The 13,468-nt window shown below is 41.9% G+C and overlaps 1 protein-coding gene across 1 annotated transcript in view; it reads left to right on the top strand.

Annotated features, from left to right (window-relative positions):
* utrn (utrophin) overlaps positions 1-11,885 on the top strand; it is a 118,668-nt gene extending 106,783 nt beyond the window's left edge. Inside the window, 4 exon segments of the mRNA XM_025056654.1 lie at positions 3,502-3,638; positions 7,695-7,733; positions 8,222-8,287; positions 9,691-11,885. Of these exon segments, the coding sequence (XP_024912422.1) occupies positions 3,502-3,638; positions 7,695-7,733; positions 8,222-8,287; positions 9,691-9,760 (312 nt within the window). The 3' untranslated portion in view covers positions 9,761-11,885.
* Positions 11,886-13,468: the final 1,583 nt, after the last annotated feature.

Raw genomic sequence — 13,468 nt, 5'->3', positions numbered from 1 at the left:
CGCTGGAGAGAGGGGTAAAGAGGAAGGTGGTGAGCCGTGACGTCTGAGAGGCTGTCGTCTCAACGGAGCTGTTAAAGGCTTTTCTTTTCTCAGACAAACTCCTGACAGTGGAGTCCAACTGTCTGTCCCACACAACGCCAGTGGACGTGTGTGTTGTGTGTCAAGACTAAATCTAGAAGTATAACACAAGGTGTCTCCACGACTGGACTGAGGGATGTGGACCAAAAATAAATAAATATATATATACATACACATATCAATATTTCCTCCCCAGACTTCACTCCAGACCGCCTGACGTGTCACTTCCTGTTTCCTTGCCTTCAGGTATCGAAGTCTGAAGCATTTCAACTACGACATTTGTCAGAGCTGCTTCTTCTCCGGGCGCACCGCCAAGGGCCACAAGCTCAACTACCCTATGGTGGAGTACTGCACACCGGTGAGGCTGCAACACACACACACACACACACACACACACACACACACACAGGGACATGTTGCTGAGCAGCTCATGTCATATCTCATGTCTTTTTCGTCAGCTCTTCCATTTTTCCCACAAATTTGTGCTTCTTAAAAATGAAGGACTTGTGAGTTGGTCTGAAACTGGACTTCTGAAATACATGTCCCCATGTAATAGTACTCTATACAGTATGTATACAGTACTCTAATATTCTGGTGGGCCACATAACATGATGTGGTGGGCCTTCATTGGTCCACGAGCCTTCTCTTTGACACCCTTGTCTTCTTTTTACTACTTTCTACTGTTTTATGAAACATTTCATTTGATTATAATTGATTTCTGCAAATGAGAAAATACACTCTTTGTTTCCCCTGAAAGTCTGTCTCTCATTGTTACATAGTTACACCCCCCCCTCTGCCCCCCACCCGTCTCACCCCCCTTCATTTCTAGTCCTTACAGGTTTCATTAGTTTTATTTACACATATAATTTGCAGTATTACGTGGATGATCTATCCAAACCTTTTACAACGATCGTCCTCCTCAGAAGAACTCAGTTCTTTTACACTTCCATTAACAAATGTTAAGACACTCAATATTTTTTTTAATGCCAAAATTGATTGTTTTTTAATTTTTACGTGGGCTCAGAGAGGAGAATATTAAAAAAGGAGGAGCAGGAAGAAATTGAACATCATTTTCTTTGTGAATTACTCGTGGGCCAACTCGGTGTTTTTTCTTTCTATCATATTCTCCCTGACTGTTATGTTGATGTTTTATTCCTTTTGTCTTCCATTTTTCATTTCTTTACAAATTGGATAGATATTGCTTTTGCAGGAGCCGCTGCAGGGAGCAGCGATCACTCCTGCGTCCTGAGTTCAGACGCCCAGCAGCTGACAAACACGGTCTAATCCTCGGCATCACTGCGGCAGCTCGCTCCTAAAGCTGTTGCTACAAGATTGCCGTTCAGCTGTAGGGAGTGTTAATCAGCCAGGCCTTTAACGATCCTCCACTTTATCACAAAGTCGGAAATCTGGAACGACTCGGGAGAAGGCTTTAATATTTCACCTTGACCTTGGTTGTTTCATCTGAAGTTGGAATTTTCAAATTAACACAATCGTTAAAGCTGAACTGAAGATTTCTTTTTTACTATGCAGAGGAGTAAAGCTCAGATCAATCGGGGTCTCCTCCAGACTCCTGTTAATGGTCTGGGGGCTTGTTTACGGCATGAACCACGCTGCGGTTATTAGCCGTGCTTTGGAATAATTTGTTTACATCCATGTACATCAGTCTGTCTCTCGTTTGCTCGGTAATTGCCCCGCACTTTCCTCAAGCACATAATCACAGTGACCTCCGCAGTCGGGCATTATGGGAAGCCATTAAAAAGCAGCTATGATTACTGATCAGCACAGTAATGGCTGCTGCACAGAAATGGTCTGTTTGATGGGGAATATGTCCGTGACAACCAACAGTTCCAACCTGTTTATTATCACCACTAAGAGATACTGCAGTATTTCTAAAGAGTATACGATGAAAATACGTCATTCGAATGACAACTTGGTGGAAGAGTCACAGATGGGGAACAGGGGCGAAATTTGTTATTATTTGAGTTTTGAAGCTACAGCTATGGATGTGTCAGTGTGGGCGGGGTTCACAGCAATATCTAAGCACGAAGGAGGAGGCCAGGGGGCGCTCTACTGCTTGACCTCAACTTTACCTTCACCATATTTTTTATTTTTCGTTTTTTTTTTTAATAAATGTTTTTATTTCTCATCATATTTTCTGCCCCCCCATGTGCGATCCAAACAGTATTTCCACTTAGTTTTTGAAAAATATTGAGTTAATATTGAATCATGATGTTACAAAAGCAGGTTTTTCGCAGCGTTCCAGACGCAGAGTGGCTCTTGTGAAACCCAGCGTGGCCTTAAATTACGTTTCTTCTTTCATCTCCGTCCTCCTCTCTCTTTTATGGCCTCACTATTGCTTTTTTAATTGGGTTTAGATTTTTATAAGGGTGCTGCTTTCATAGCTCCAGTGGACTTTGTCAGGGATATTGATCAAGACAAAGTTGCTGCGGCGCCGTATTGATGGCTGTAATTTCAATGTTTTTACCTTTCCTGAGAGGAGCCGCTGTTTGGGTTCAGCTCTGAGTCGTGTCTCTGGTGTCATTTTGTTGGAGTGACATTTGTTTTTTCTTCCGTCACTGTCAGCGGTTGGCAGACATCACTGCAAACTATGTTCTTTTATCTCCCAACGCTGGTTCTGTCTGTCGTCAAGAAATGTAACCAAAGTCGTCAACAGTGTAGAAATGTTTTTCACATCTTATTCTGCACTTGTTGTTATTATTGTTTTGTTTGGTTTTTTTTTTTGCGTTTGAACAGTTGTTACCAAAGACAGGTCACGTTGAGTTTGACAAAAACCTTTGACAATTAAGTTAGTGACGCTCCCCTTCTACCGTTAGCACTTATTCTTTGTCTACCACAGGCTGTAGAAAATGCTTATTTTATCACAAAAACCTGCAATAGACGGAAAAATCTGCAATACAAGAATACTTTTAATATATGTGTGTTTTTAATAATATTAATAACCCACGATGCACTGAGGGTGTGACATTACAAACCCCCTTTTTTTTGTTGAGTCTTGAACTACATTTTTCAACATTTGTTTTGAACAAAAAACTACTCACTTTGTTTAAAGTTTGCTGTATTGTGTTTGATGTATTGATTTCTGTTTCTGTCTGCTGTAAATCCAAAATATCATCACATAAAAAAAACCCATGTGCTGATTTTATGGTGTATTTTTTTTGTCCGTGTTTTCCTCTGTTGTTGTCCAGACTTTGTCTAGAACTTTTCTCCGCTCTCTGATGTTGTTGTTTGGTTCTGAGCTCAGAACACAGGGAGCAGCAGCAGCAGGGAACACCTCTGCTAAAAGTTTAATTAACAAAACACATTATCTGCTGAAATGCACCCTGGCTAATGTGCACACACACACACACACACACACACACACACACTTACACTGAGTAACGAGCCTCTCTGCCTCCTTCACAGACCACATCAGGGGAGGACATGCGTGACTTCACCAAAGTCCTGAAAAATAAATTCCGATCGAAGAAGTACTTTGCCAAACACCCACGTCTGGGTTACCTGCCGGTGCAGACCGTGTTGGAGGGAGACAACATGGAGACGTGAGTATCTCTGTCAACAGGAGGGAGTTTACTCCTCAAGTCAAATACATCTGTATTCATTTTTGTAAAAACATGAACAAAAATCAACAAGAAACCCCGGTAAAAAAGACCCACGAGGTCAAGTTTTTGTAAAAACATGAACAAAAATCAAAGAAGAATAGAAAGAAAAAGAAAAGAAAAGAAAAAAAAGTCAAAGTGAGCGTGACAAATTACAGGATTGTAAGAAAAAATGTCATTGATTTTGGGTTTTATCAGTCGGCAAATAGAAGTCAGCACAAGTTGAGTCTTTAGTGAAGTGGTGAGAAGTAACAAATGCAGAAGTTTTTATTTTTTATTTTTTTGTTAATCTCATAAATTCAGAGTATTTAAACTGGGAGTAACTTTTTTTTACTCCACAGACTTGGTTTTAAAAACTTTACAGCAGGAAAAAGTTGTAGACACTGCAAATCACAAAAGGCTAACGATGTATTTTGGATGCTAACTTTTACAACAAGCATCTTAACAACATTTTTTATAATTTCCTTGCCACTTGCTTGAACATCCCTCCAAATGTTGTTTTTTTTTTTTTTTTTTTTGCAGCGCTGTTTTTCATTTAGTTTCCGTGGTGTGAGCACCTCAGTGACAGCTCAGGAAATATTTATTTGTAATATTTTTTTACAGCTTGTCGCTGCTTTAATTGCAGCGCTGCTGTACTTCAGTGATACTGACGCTGACGCACTTGTGACTTTGTGCTGCATTTCTTCCACGTGACGTCCGTAGTCTCTATTCCCTGACATTTTCTCCAACGCAGTCACCTCTCAGATGGATTGCGCCCTCCCATTCACCCCTCCCACCTTCGGCACCGCTCCCCCGCCTCCCACTTCGCTTCGTTCCCACTTTGAGCCCTGTGAAAAATGACTCACGCAGAGCTGCCCGCCTGATAAATGCCCCTCAAAGTTGGAGAAATCGTGCGGTGATACATGGAGATCTTTGCAAAATATGGCAGATGGGAATGGAGATTCAGAGAAATTTAGGGCTATTTCATGTCATCATTTTCTCATCTCTTTCAGCGCGTTAGCTTCCTCCTGTGAGCCATGGGCTGTTCACACCTGCTGAGAGCCTCCACTCCAGGGACAGTTTTATGTGCTGCCGCCTCAGTGTGCTATTTTGTAGCCGTTGAGCTGTTTATAAGAGCCGACGCTGACGTATGATCAGTGTTACAGAATGCTCAGCACACGTTTTGCGATCATAGCTCACGGCCCGGAGCATCTTCATATCTCTGAGATGTAAAATGTGACGGCTTAAATTGAATTGGATTGGATTGGATTCCTCTGTGAAGGAAACGAATGAGTTTGGGATGAATGACACGGCGGCGTTAGTTGACACATTACATGTATTTGCGTCCACTTTTTATAAAGGATTTCACATGAAATTGGTAGCATCATTTTATCAGGTGAATTTTGTGTTTTTAAATACTTCTATTCTACATATAATGCAAAATGGCCTTCGTCCTGTCGCCTCTGGAGCCGCTGCCTTCTCATTCCTATGTTTACCAAAAGGGATTTTTCTCTTTGTTCGAACCCCCTCACCTACTCTCACTCACCGTAAGGTTCGCAATTTTCACGCAAGATGGGATTTTTAATTTGTAATTTGCCATGTTTGATTATTTCAGAGGAGCAGTCTAATGGTTTTCCATGCATTGTTAGTTTTCTTCATTTTTTTTTCTTTCCTGCCATAACCACAGTGTAGAACGGTCTGGAGACGGCCTCATGTGGTGTTTAATGACTCGGAAAATAAATAGGAAAAAGCGGCCTCTTTTTTATCTAAGAATAATTTATTATTTTTTTAAATATTTGAGATAAATACTAGTTATATATACATCTTTTACATTTACTGTGCTGCACATGAATATATATATATATATTTTTATATACTTGTATATATGTGCATGTTTTTTCACAGCTCCACTTTGACTAATGGAAAGAAAGCCTTTTAATTCTTAGTTGATTGACACACAGCCTCACCTCACCTGCTGAGTCACCTGACAAACAGGGTCTGTCAACACACAGACGGCCTGGTGAAAAAAGATTGAAAGTCCGAGCCTCGAGAAGTGACAGAGCGACTGCCACAGCATGATGAACTCCACTGAATTCAGAGACCATTCAGTCCCTAAGAACCACTCATCAAGAAAGAAAACCGCACACACACACACACCCTGTGAACACAGAGGTGAAACATAGACTTGTCAAACCCCTAAAGAGACGACAAAAGTCATCGTGCTGAGAAACCTTTCTGGCAATTTCTTCAGACACGTCATGGTCTGTTCTCACTTTTACAAAGTAGCCGGAGGAAAACACGACGTTCCAAGTGCCAAGTTTATTTTCATCCGCTTCTTTAAAAGCAACACCGCTCCGTGCAACTTGCCAGAGGCTGTTTATTGCTGAGCAGAGCCTCCCCCCCCCCTCCTTGTTTACTCCAAGCTGGAAAATCAGCCAGACATTGACTTATTGAAGACTTAGTTTATCTGTCATCATCTGAAGACGGTTGATGTGCTTGGAGGTTTCTGTCTGATTGGGTTTAATTTTACCCACTTCATTCATATTGATAGAATCAAGAGGTGGAGACGCAGAATAGTTTATTTTTCGCCTCTCATTTTGAAAACCGGCCTCTCTCTTCTCAGTGGTCTGATTATGCATTCAGCTTAAAATCACCGAATGCGTGGTTTCCATTTGAATCCAGGTCAGATCTGAGGTGTGAACAGAGACCGCAGAGGCTGCGTTGGCTTCAGGACAGATGGTTTTTTGGATGTTCTGTCTTCTTCAGACATGCTGCACAACACGAAGGTCGTCTGTACTGCCCTGTAATACTTCAGCAGACACATTGGTCGAACCCCAAACGCTCCCAAGGTCCAAACTGTCGGCATGTCTCTCCTCCTCCTCCCTCTTCTCCTCCCCTCTGCTGTACTTACATCTCCCTCAGTTATTTGTCTCTGCCTCACCCCTTACTACACCGTGAGTGCATCTGAAGGTCAATGTTATGTTTCTGTGTCTGGGCGGAGGACAGATTTGTCTGACAGAAAGACAATAGTCAGTTCAGAATACACTACAAATTCAGAAAAACAAATACTAAATCTGGCAAACACTTTTCTTTTTCTTTTTCCCCTTTGAAAGACTTTTTGTCAGCGTTAAATCTCTCGCTTATTGTTGAATGTTCCTCACAGTGACAAGTGTGACTGTGCTGGCCGCTCGGCCTCTTAGAAAGCACCAGGCTTTAATGTGAGAACAGAAGAAGTCGGAAGACTCTTCTGCTTCAGCTGATATCCAGCCAGCTCCTGTCTGGACTCCTCCACAAAGACAAAACATTTTTTGTCCTGAAGAGCGAAAGCAATTACCGCAGAATGGAAACCAGAAAATTTGAAAGAAAATAAAGCCTCACCATCCAAAAACCAACACCAGTCACCTCATTTTCTGATTTTTTCATGCCGTGTCTCCGTTGTCCTTTTAGAACATAATATAGTCTTTGGCAGAAAATGGGTTTTTACTATTTTGGTAAATCCTGCAGGAAACGAATGTGAAAGGAAGAGATTTGGTCCAAATGATTCTGCACGCATGAAGAAATGTAGAAAATGACACGCAAGAAGTGCAGAGTGGACTACCAGGAAGACATTATCATTATTTTGAAGGGTATCCTGACTTGCAGAAATAAAACGGAAATAATTTGTCGGTTGTGTTTTCTCCCAGTACAAAATGACCACCTGGTACTAATAGAACCAGGGTTGGTCAGTGTTGGTCAGGGTTGGTCAGGGATGGTCAGTGTTGGTCAGTGTTGGTCAGGGATGGGTTAGACAGACTGATCTTTGGGACCAGTCTGTCTCGAGGCAGGTCTAACATGTGGTGTCATACTCTGACGTGTTTCCTCTGTGTACTGTGTCCTGCCCGTCAGCAGACCCACTGACCCTCACCCTTCAGGTCTCCAGGTCTTGTTTCTGACCCCATAAGTTGAAAAACTGACCCTCAACTTGTCCCTTGTGGTACCTTCCACTCCCCCGCCCCTCCTTCTCCTCCAATTCTTTTACAGCCCTGTGACACTCATCAGCATGTGTCCGGAGCAGTATGAGTGAGTATCCACGCCACCGGACCCGACAGCTCGTCTCCAGACTGGAATGCTTTCTTTAAAAACACACACACACTTCCTCCTCTCCTTCACTCGTCTCCTCCATCCTCACTCAGACTAAACCACGACTGCACTGCATGTTGCCTGCCTGATCGCCTCAACCACTGGCTGAACATGCCTCCGACTCACCCTCTGTCTCCTCAGCCCTCACCTCTCTCCCCACTCTAGACCATCCAGCTAGCCGTCGGTGGCTGCCCACGAACCCGTGACCCTGCTCCTCCTGTAGATCAGCTCTCCTTATCTCTCTCTCTCTGTCTACCACCGTCTGATTTGTTTTCTAGGTGACGTTGTGAAGGCCCATTAGGCTGTGTGCTGCGATTGCTTGTAAATCTGACGGTTAATGAGATTGCTGTGAGCATGAGGAATCTCATTCATCTCCATAACCACCCCCTCCTCACCGCTCCTCCCCTCTCCCCCCTCTTCATTTCCAGGCTGTCCCAGTCACCTCAGTTCTCTCATGATGACACCCATTCCAGGATAGAACAGTACGCCAGCAGGTAGGAGTCACATCCACTCTCCTCCATGGCATTCTGTCACTCTGCAGTCTCTGCATGACATCGTTCCACGCTTTTTAATGGAGAACTTTGTGGAAAAAGGTCACCAACAGTGACCCTCAAATGACCTTTTGTTCATCAAAAAAAATAAAAATTGGTTGAACTCTAGCTCGCCTCCTGTGGGCTTTACCACCTATTGCATCATACAATGACATTTCTGTTCCCTGTGGTCAATGATGACATCGTACTTGACATAACTTTTCTTAACTCCCATTAAGACAAGAGTTTTTGCATGTATTTGTTTTGGTTGAAACAAAAACAACATTTATAGAGAATTTTAATTTTCTCCTGAAAAAAAAACGAGCAAAAAGCAGTTGGAATAGAATCAGTTTGTGTTCCAGTTTATCACAGAGAACACATTACTGTGGAGAAAAAAGGAAAGGAAATAAAAACACTCACTGATGACGTACGGAGAAATCCTTCCACACCAGACAATAAAATAAAATAACACAAACATAAGTATAACAAATGGACCTGAACCACCATTTATTTGCTCTCTGTGCAGGAGACAAAACAGACCATAAATCAACAACGCATTATGGTTTCCTAAAATATAAGACGGTTTTAAAACTTGGACACAAAATGTAACCGTCTGCTTCGTTAGTGATGTAAAACATGAGTCAACTTCACGACGACTTTGACACCAATTTGTATGTTAGACTCTGGCCTGGCCAATCAGGGTTAATCTCTATCAGTCCAACCCTCGTCCTCTCCGAGGTGGACAGTGGACGTTCCTCTGATGCGGCGCGGCTCTCTCCTGATGTAACCTTCGTTGGTCACATGTCGTTAACCTCTGCACACAGCACTATTTTATCAACGTTGACACAAACATGAGCCGCGTGAATCTCAATTCTGACCCAACTGTAGACGCTGACACGGTAGATTACGACAGTGTCTGCTGGATTGACACGGAGGATACGTACGTGGGATATTGAAAATTTAACTGATGAAATTCAGAGTTAATCTTACGCCGCGTGGCGTCGACTCAATTTCAGCTGCGTTTCATCCTGCTGGAGCAAGTGGAACGCATCATTAATGTGCTGAACGACCCCGCTGTCGCCGTGTAACAGCTCAAATTAATACAGGCTTTGATCAGGGAACCAGACTCATTAGCGTGAGCAGGAAAAAAAAGTCCTGGTGCAGACACAGTCACGCCGCTCTGATGAACACGTGTCTGGGAAGTGTGTGTTTGTGCACTTTACTAAAACATCTGCCTTTGTTTGTTATTTAATCCTTGGAGAGGCTTTTCATAATAATCTATTTGAACATTAGCATTTTAGTCAAATGATGACTTTTTATCATGTCAGTATTTCATCTTTTGGCTTCTTCTTCTTCTTCTTCCTCAGATTGGCCCAGATGGAGCGCTCCAATGGTTCTCTGCCCACAGACAGCAGCTCAGCTACAGGAAGCATGTAAGTTATCCATTTTTACACACGGTAATCCAACCAAAACAACAACAACATCCACACGTGCCTGTTTTGGACAGCGCCATCTTCTGCTGACACAGGAAACGTGTTTACACTGACAAACACCTGCACTGGTCCCAGTCAGACTCCAGTCCAGATTAGAACCACTCTCTGCAGACGGTTAACAGCTGTTTGCCTTCCCTGTGCAGCTGTGCACTTTTTTTTTCAAAAACTCTAGGGATTCTTAAAATACCAACAGACATTTAGTTGTTTACACAGAATTCTATATTCATTGGTTTTCTCTCACTTTTCTTCCTCTTCTTCTAAATCAAAAGTTCATCTGTTTACTGATGATGTGGTCATTTCTGTAGTTCTTCCTTCAAGTTTCCGACCATTTTGTTTTTGTTGTGTTCATTTTATAATTTGGATTATCATAAACATTATAATTTATTTTGGTGTAAAGAGCTTAATCTTGGTTGGTGTCACTGTTGTTGCGCCCCCTATTGGTGCACCCGCTTTCACTTTATTATTTTGAGAAATAAGTGGGATCAAACTCGTAGCCATCTAGTGGCGGATGAGGGTCCTGCCCCTGTACAACTTTCTGCCCTTGTGGATACCAGTCTATGGGATTTTCTAAATTCCTCAACCAGAAAAGTAGAACTCTGGGCTCCAGATGTACAGAGTGAAAAGGGAGAGACAGTGGGATGTGGTGTGATTCAACAGCAAGGGTGAAAGAGTGAATGGGTTGAAGTGCCAACAATGAGCAGAGAGAGTGATTGGGTTCAGGATAATACCTACTTATCTTTGATGACAGGAGATGTGAACATGGCAGAGTTGTTAAAAAGGAGGAAATCAGCGTGTGAAGGGCTGACGACGAGCGTCAGGTTCAGGAGTGATAACCTGCTGTGTGTGTGTGTGTGTGCGTGAAGGCATGTGCACGTCTCACAGGTCATTCAAGTCGACGGGTGCATTAGTTCTTTTTCCCAGCCTCAGATCCTAATCTCAGGAATGAGCTGTTTTTGGTCTGAATCCCTCTGAGAGCGTGGGGAGAAGAACATGTGCACAGACAGAAACAGGTCGGCTCCCTGTCTCCTGGAAATGATGCAAACCAAATATGTAGACAATTCTGGTTGGATCAGTGGATCAGTGTCAGGTTGTCTTTGACCAGCCCCTAATCTGCATGCTGATGTGTCTCTGGAAAAGACTCTCAACCTCAAGTTGACAGTTACATCCAGCTAAGCAGCGGCCACAGTCAGCTTGAGTGCTGGATCCTCATTTTTGGAGCATTTTGTGTAAAAAAAAAAGAAAAGAAAAAAAAAGAAAGTGATGCGGTGTAGAATCAGTGTCCAACATTTCATGCAGATTATCCGTCCCTAAAGAAGAGTCCAGCTGAATGACAGTAAAATGTCCCAGATTTGAAGAGTGTGCGTAAAATGTCAACCTGGGATTTGGGATGAAAGGATTTACCGCCCACCAGTGGAAAGGTCAATCATTTTAGTTCATTTAAACCAAATCCTCCGTCTTTAGAGCAAAAATCTTTCTAATATGCATTAATGCATGATTTCTTCTCAGAAACAGAGGTTTTCAGATGGGTTTTTTTTTTTTTTTGCTTACTCAAAGACAACAAAATCTGAAGAGAAGTTTTTTTCAATCTCAAAACATTCTCATCACTTTATCCCCACTTCTCCTCCTCCTCCTCACACTTTTGTGCTCTGTACTGGGTCTTTGTTACGAAGCAATTATTTTGTCCAACACTATCGCTCTCGCACAGGAGTGTGTGTGTGTGTGTGGAGCGCTAATGTACTGATGAAGACGATGATGTGAGGAAGGCTAATGTGTTTAGCAGCAGAGAGTGAAAAAAACAGGATAAAACTCTGCCTTTTCTGTTGTGAATGTCATTACTTTACTTTAGCAGCATTAGCATCAATGTGGGCAGGAGGATGAAAAAACAACACAGCTATTATCTAAACAACAGAAGTGACTCACAGCTCTGTCATGAAAAAAAGATACTTTATGTTGACATTTTTCACCGTTCAGCACCAGGATTTTTTAGATTAGCCCAGAAACAACTGAAGGTGAGCGGACAACATCCAACAACTGAGATAAACAAGACTGATAGATATTAAATATAACAAAAACTCTACATAAAATAAAATATATATACGGTATACTGTATATATTCATATATGCATATATATGTATGTAATACATACATGTGCATATATAATAATTTATATTTTTTATGAAATATTTTTCTCCTTGTCCCTGGCTGTAATCACACTTTGTTTTTTGTTTTTTGTTTTTTTTCCAACTCTACTCCTTCCGTTGTTTACAAGATCCCATGCTCTCACCCAAAAATGGTCCGTCGTAGTGAAGGGAGAAGCAGACGGTGTCTTCTTGGCAACGCTGGGCTCCACAGTGTAATATGGCTGACTGCATTGGCCAATTACACGCATGTTTGGCTTTTGGCTTGTTTTTCTCCTCATATCTCAAAGCCTGCAAACACTGACGTGGCCTCACTGCTGGCTCTGCAGTGATATCAATAATGACACTGTGTGTGAACGTGTGTGTGTGTGTGTGTGTGGCCTCAGTGCATCCTTTATTTTTGTCCTGCTTTGTTTCTTCTTTTTTATTTAAATCAAAAAAGTATCCTTAATTAAAGTCATCGTCCCCTGTTTTTCCTGCGAGCCTCCAGTTGAACAACAGCTGCAGGCTGAGAATACTGGCTTCTTTTTCTCACCCCTTTTTTCTCATTTTGCTGTATCCAGTACTCACCCCTGGTCTTTCACATCTCACCCCTTTAATCCCGGCCCGTTCTTTCTCACAGTGTTTTCTTCATCTTTCACCCTTTTTACTTTTAGAGTTTTTTTTTTTTTTTTTCATTTTTGTTCCCATTTTTTCTTTCTTTTTCTTTTTTCTTTCACCCTTTCATTTTTTGAAGGTTTTACCTCTGGGTCCAGCCAACCTTCAGATTAAACACTAAGCACTGAGGTAAACAGTGAAATATTGTCTTTGAAGCTCGGCATCATAAACAATACATTTCATAATGTTCGGCACCTCTGCACAGAGAAGGGCTTTAATATCTCACCGTGGGGAAGAAATGAAAGACTTCCTGCTCCTGTCAGCCCGTCAATATAAAAGAAAATGTTTTGGGAAATCTGTCTTTATCTTCTCTCTGATATTTGGGTTTTTGTTTCTCCTTTTTCTCTTTTTTTTCGTCTTTGCCTCTTTCCTCTGAGGTCTGCTACACAGCTGATGTTCGGATAAGAGCTGTAAACATTCTCATTGCAATGTCCTCCTCCAGTCTGGACCAGATGGGACGTTCAGATTCATATTTATTTCATATATCACTGAAACCAGGGCTGAAACAGCCACCATCAATTCTCTAGACTTCTTCCTGTTTGTCTTGGTCCACGGAATACATTCTTAAGGACATTAACCAATGGAAAATGAAAAAAAAAGAAAGAAAAAGAAATAGCGCCATCCAGAGACAGCTTCAGTTTTATTTATATAAAAAAACTACTTGTCAATAAAAGTCAGGACGACCTAAAAATGTTCAAAATGTTTGTGGCCGTATCTCTCCCTAGAGGCCAAGATTCTTTGAAAAGTCAACACTAACTACTAGAAATATACATATATATACGATAAGATTAGCTCAGGTATCAGTGCTTGGATTCAAAAAATTAGACTGTTGTCATCTAGTCCTGCATTACTCCCT

Source organism: Cynoglossus semilaevis, chromosome 7 (assembly GCF_000523025.1).
Source record: "Cynoglossus semilaevis isolate Cse_v1.0 chromosome 7, Cse_v1.0, whole genome shotgun sequence".
Lineage (NCBI taxonomy): Eukaryota > Metazoa > Chordata > Actinopteri > Pleuronectiformes > Cynoglossidae > Cynoglossus > Cynoglossus semilaevis.
The sequence above is the reverse complement of the archived record's forward strand: the minus strand, read 5'-3'. Positions and strand labels throughout refer to the sequence as shown.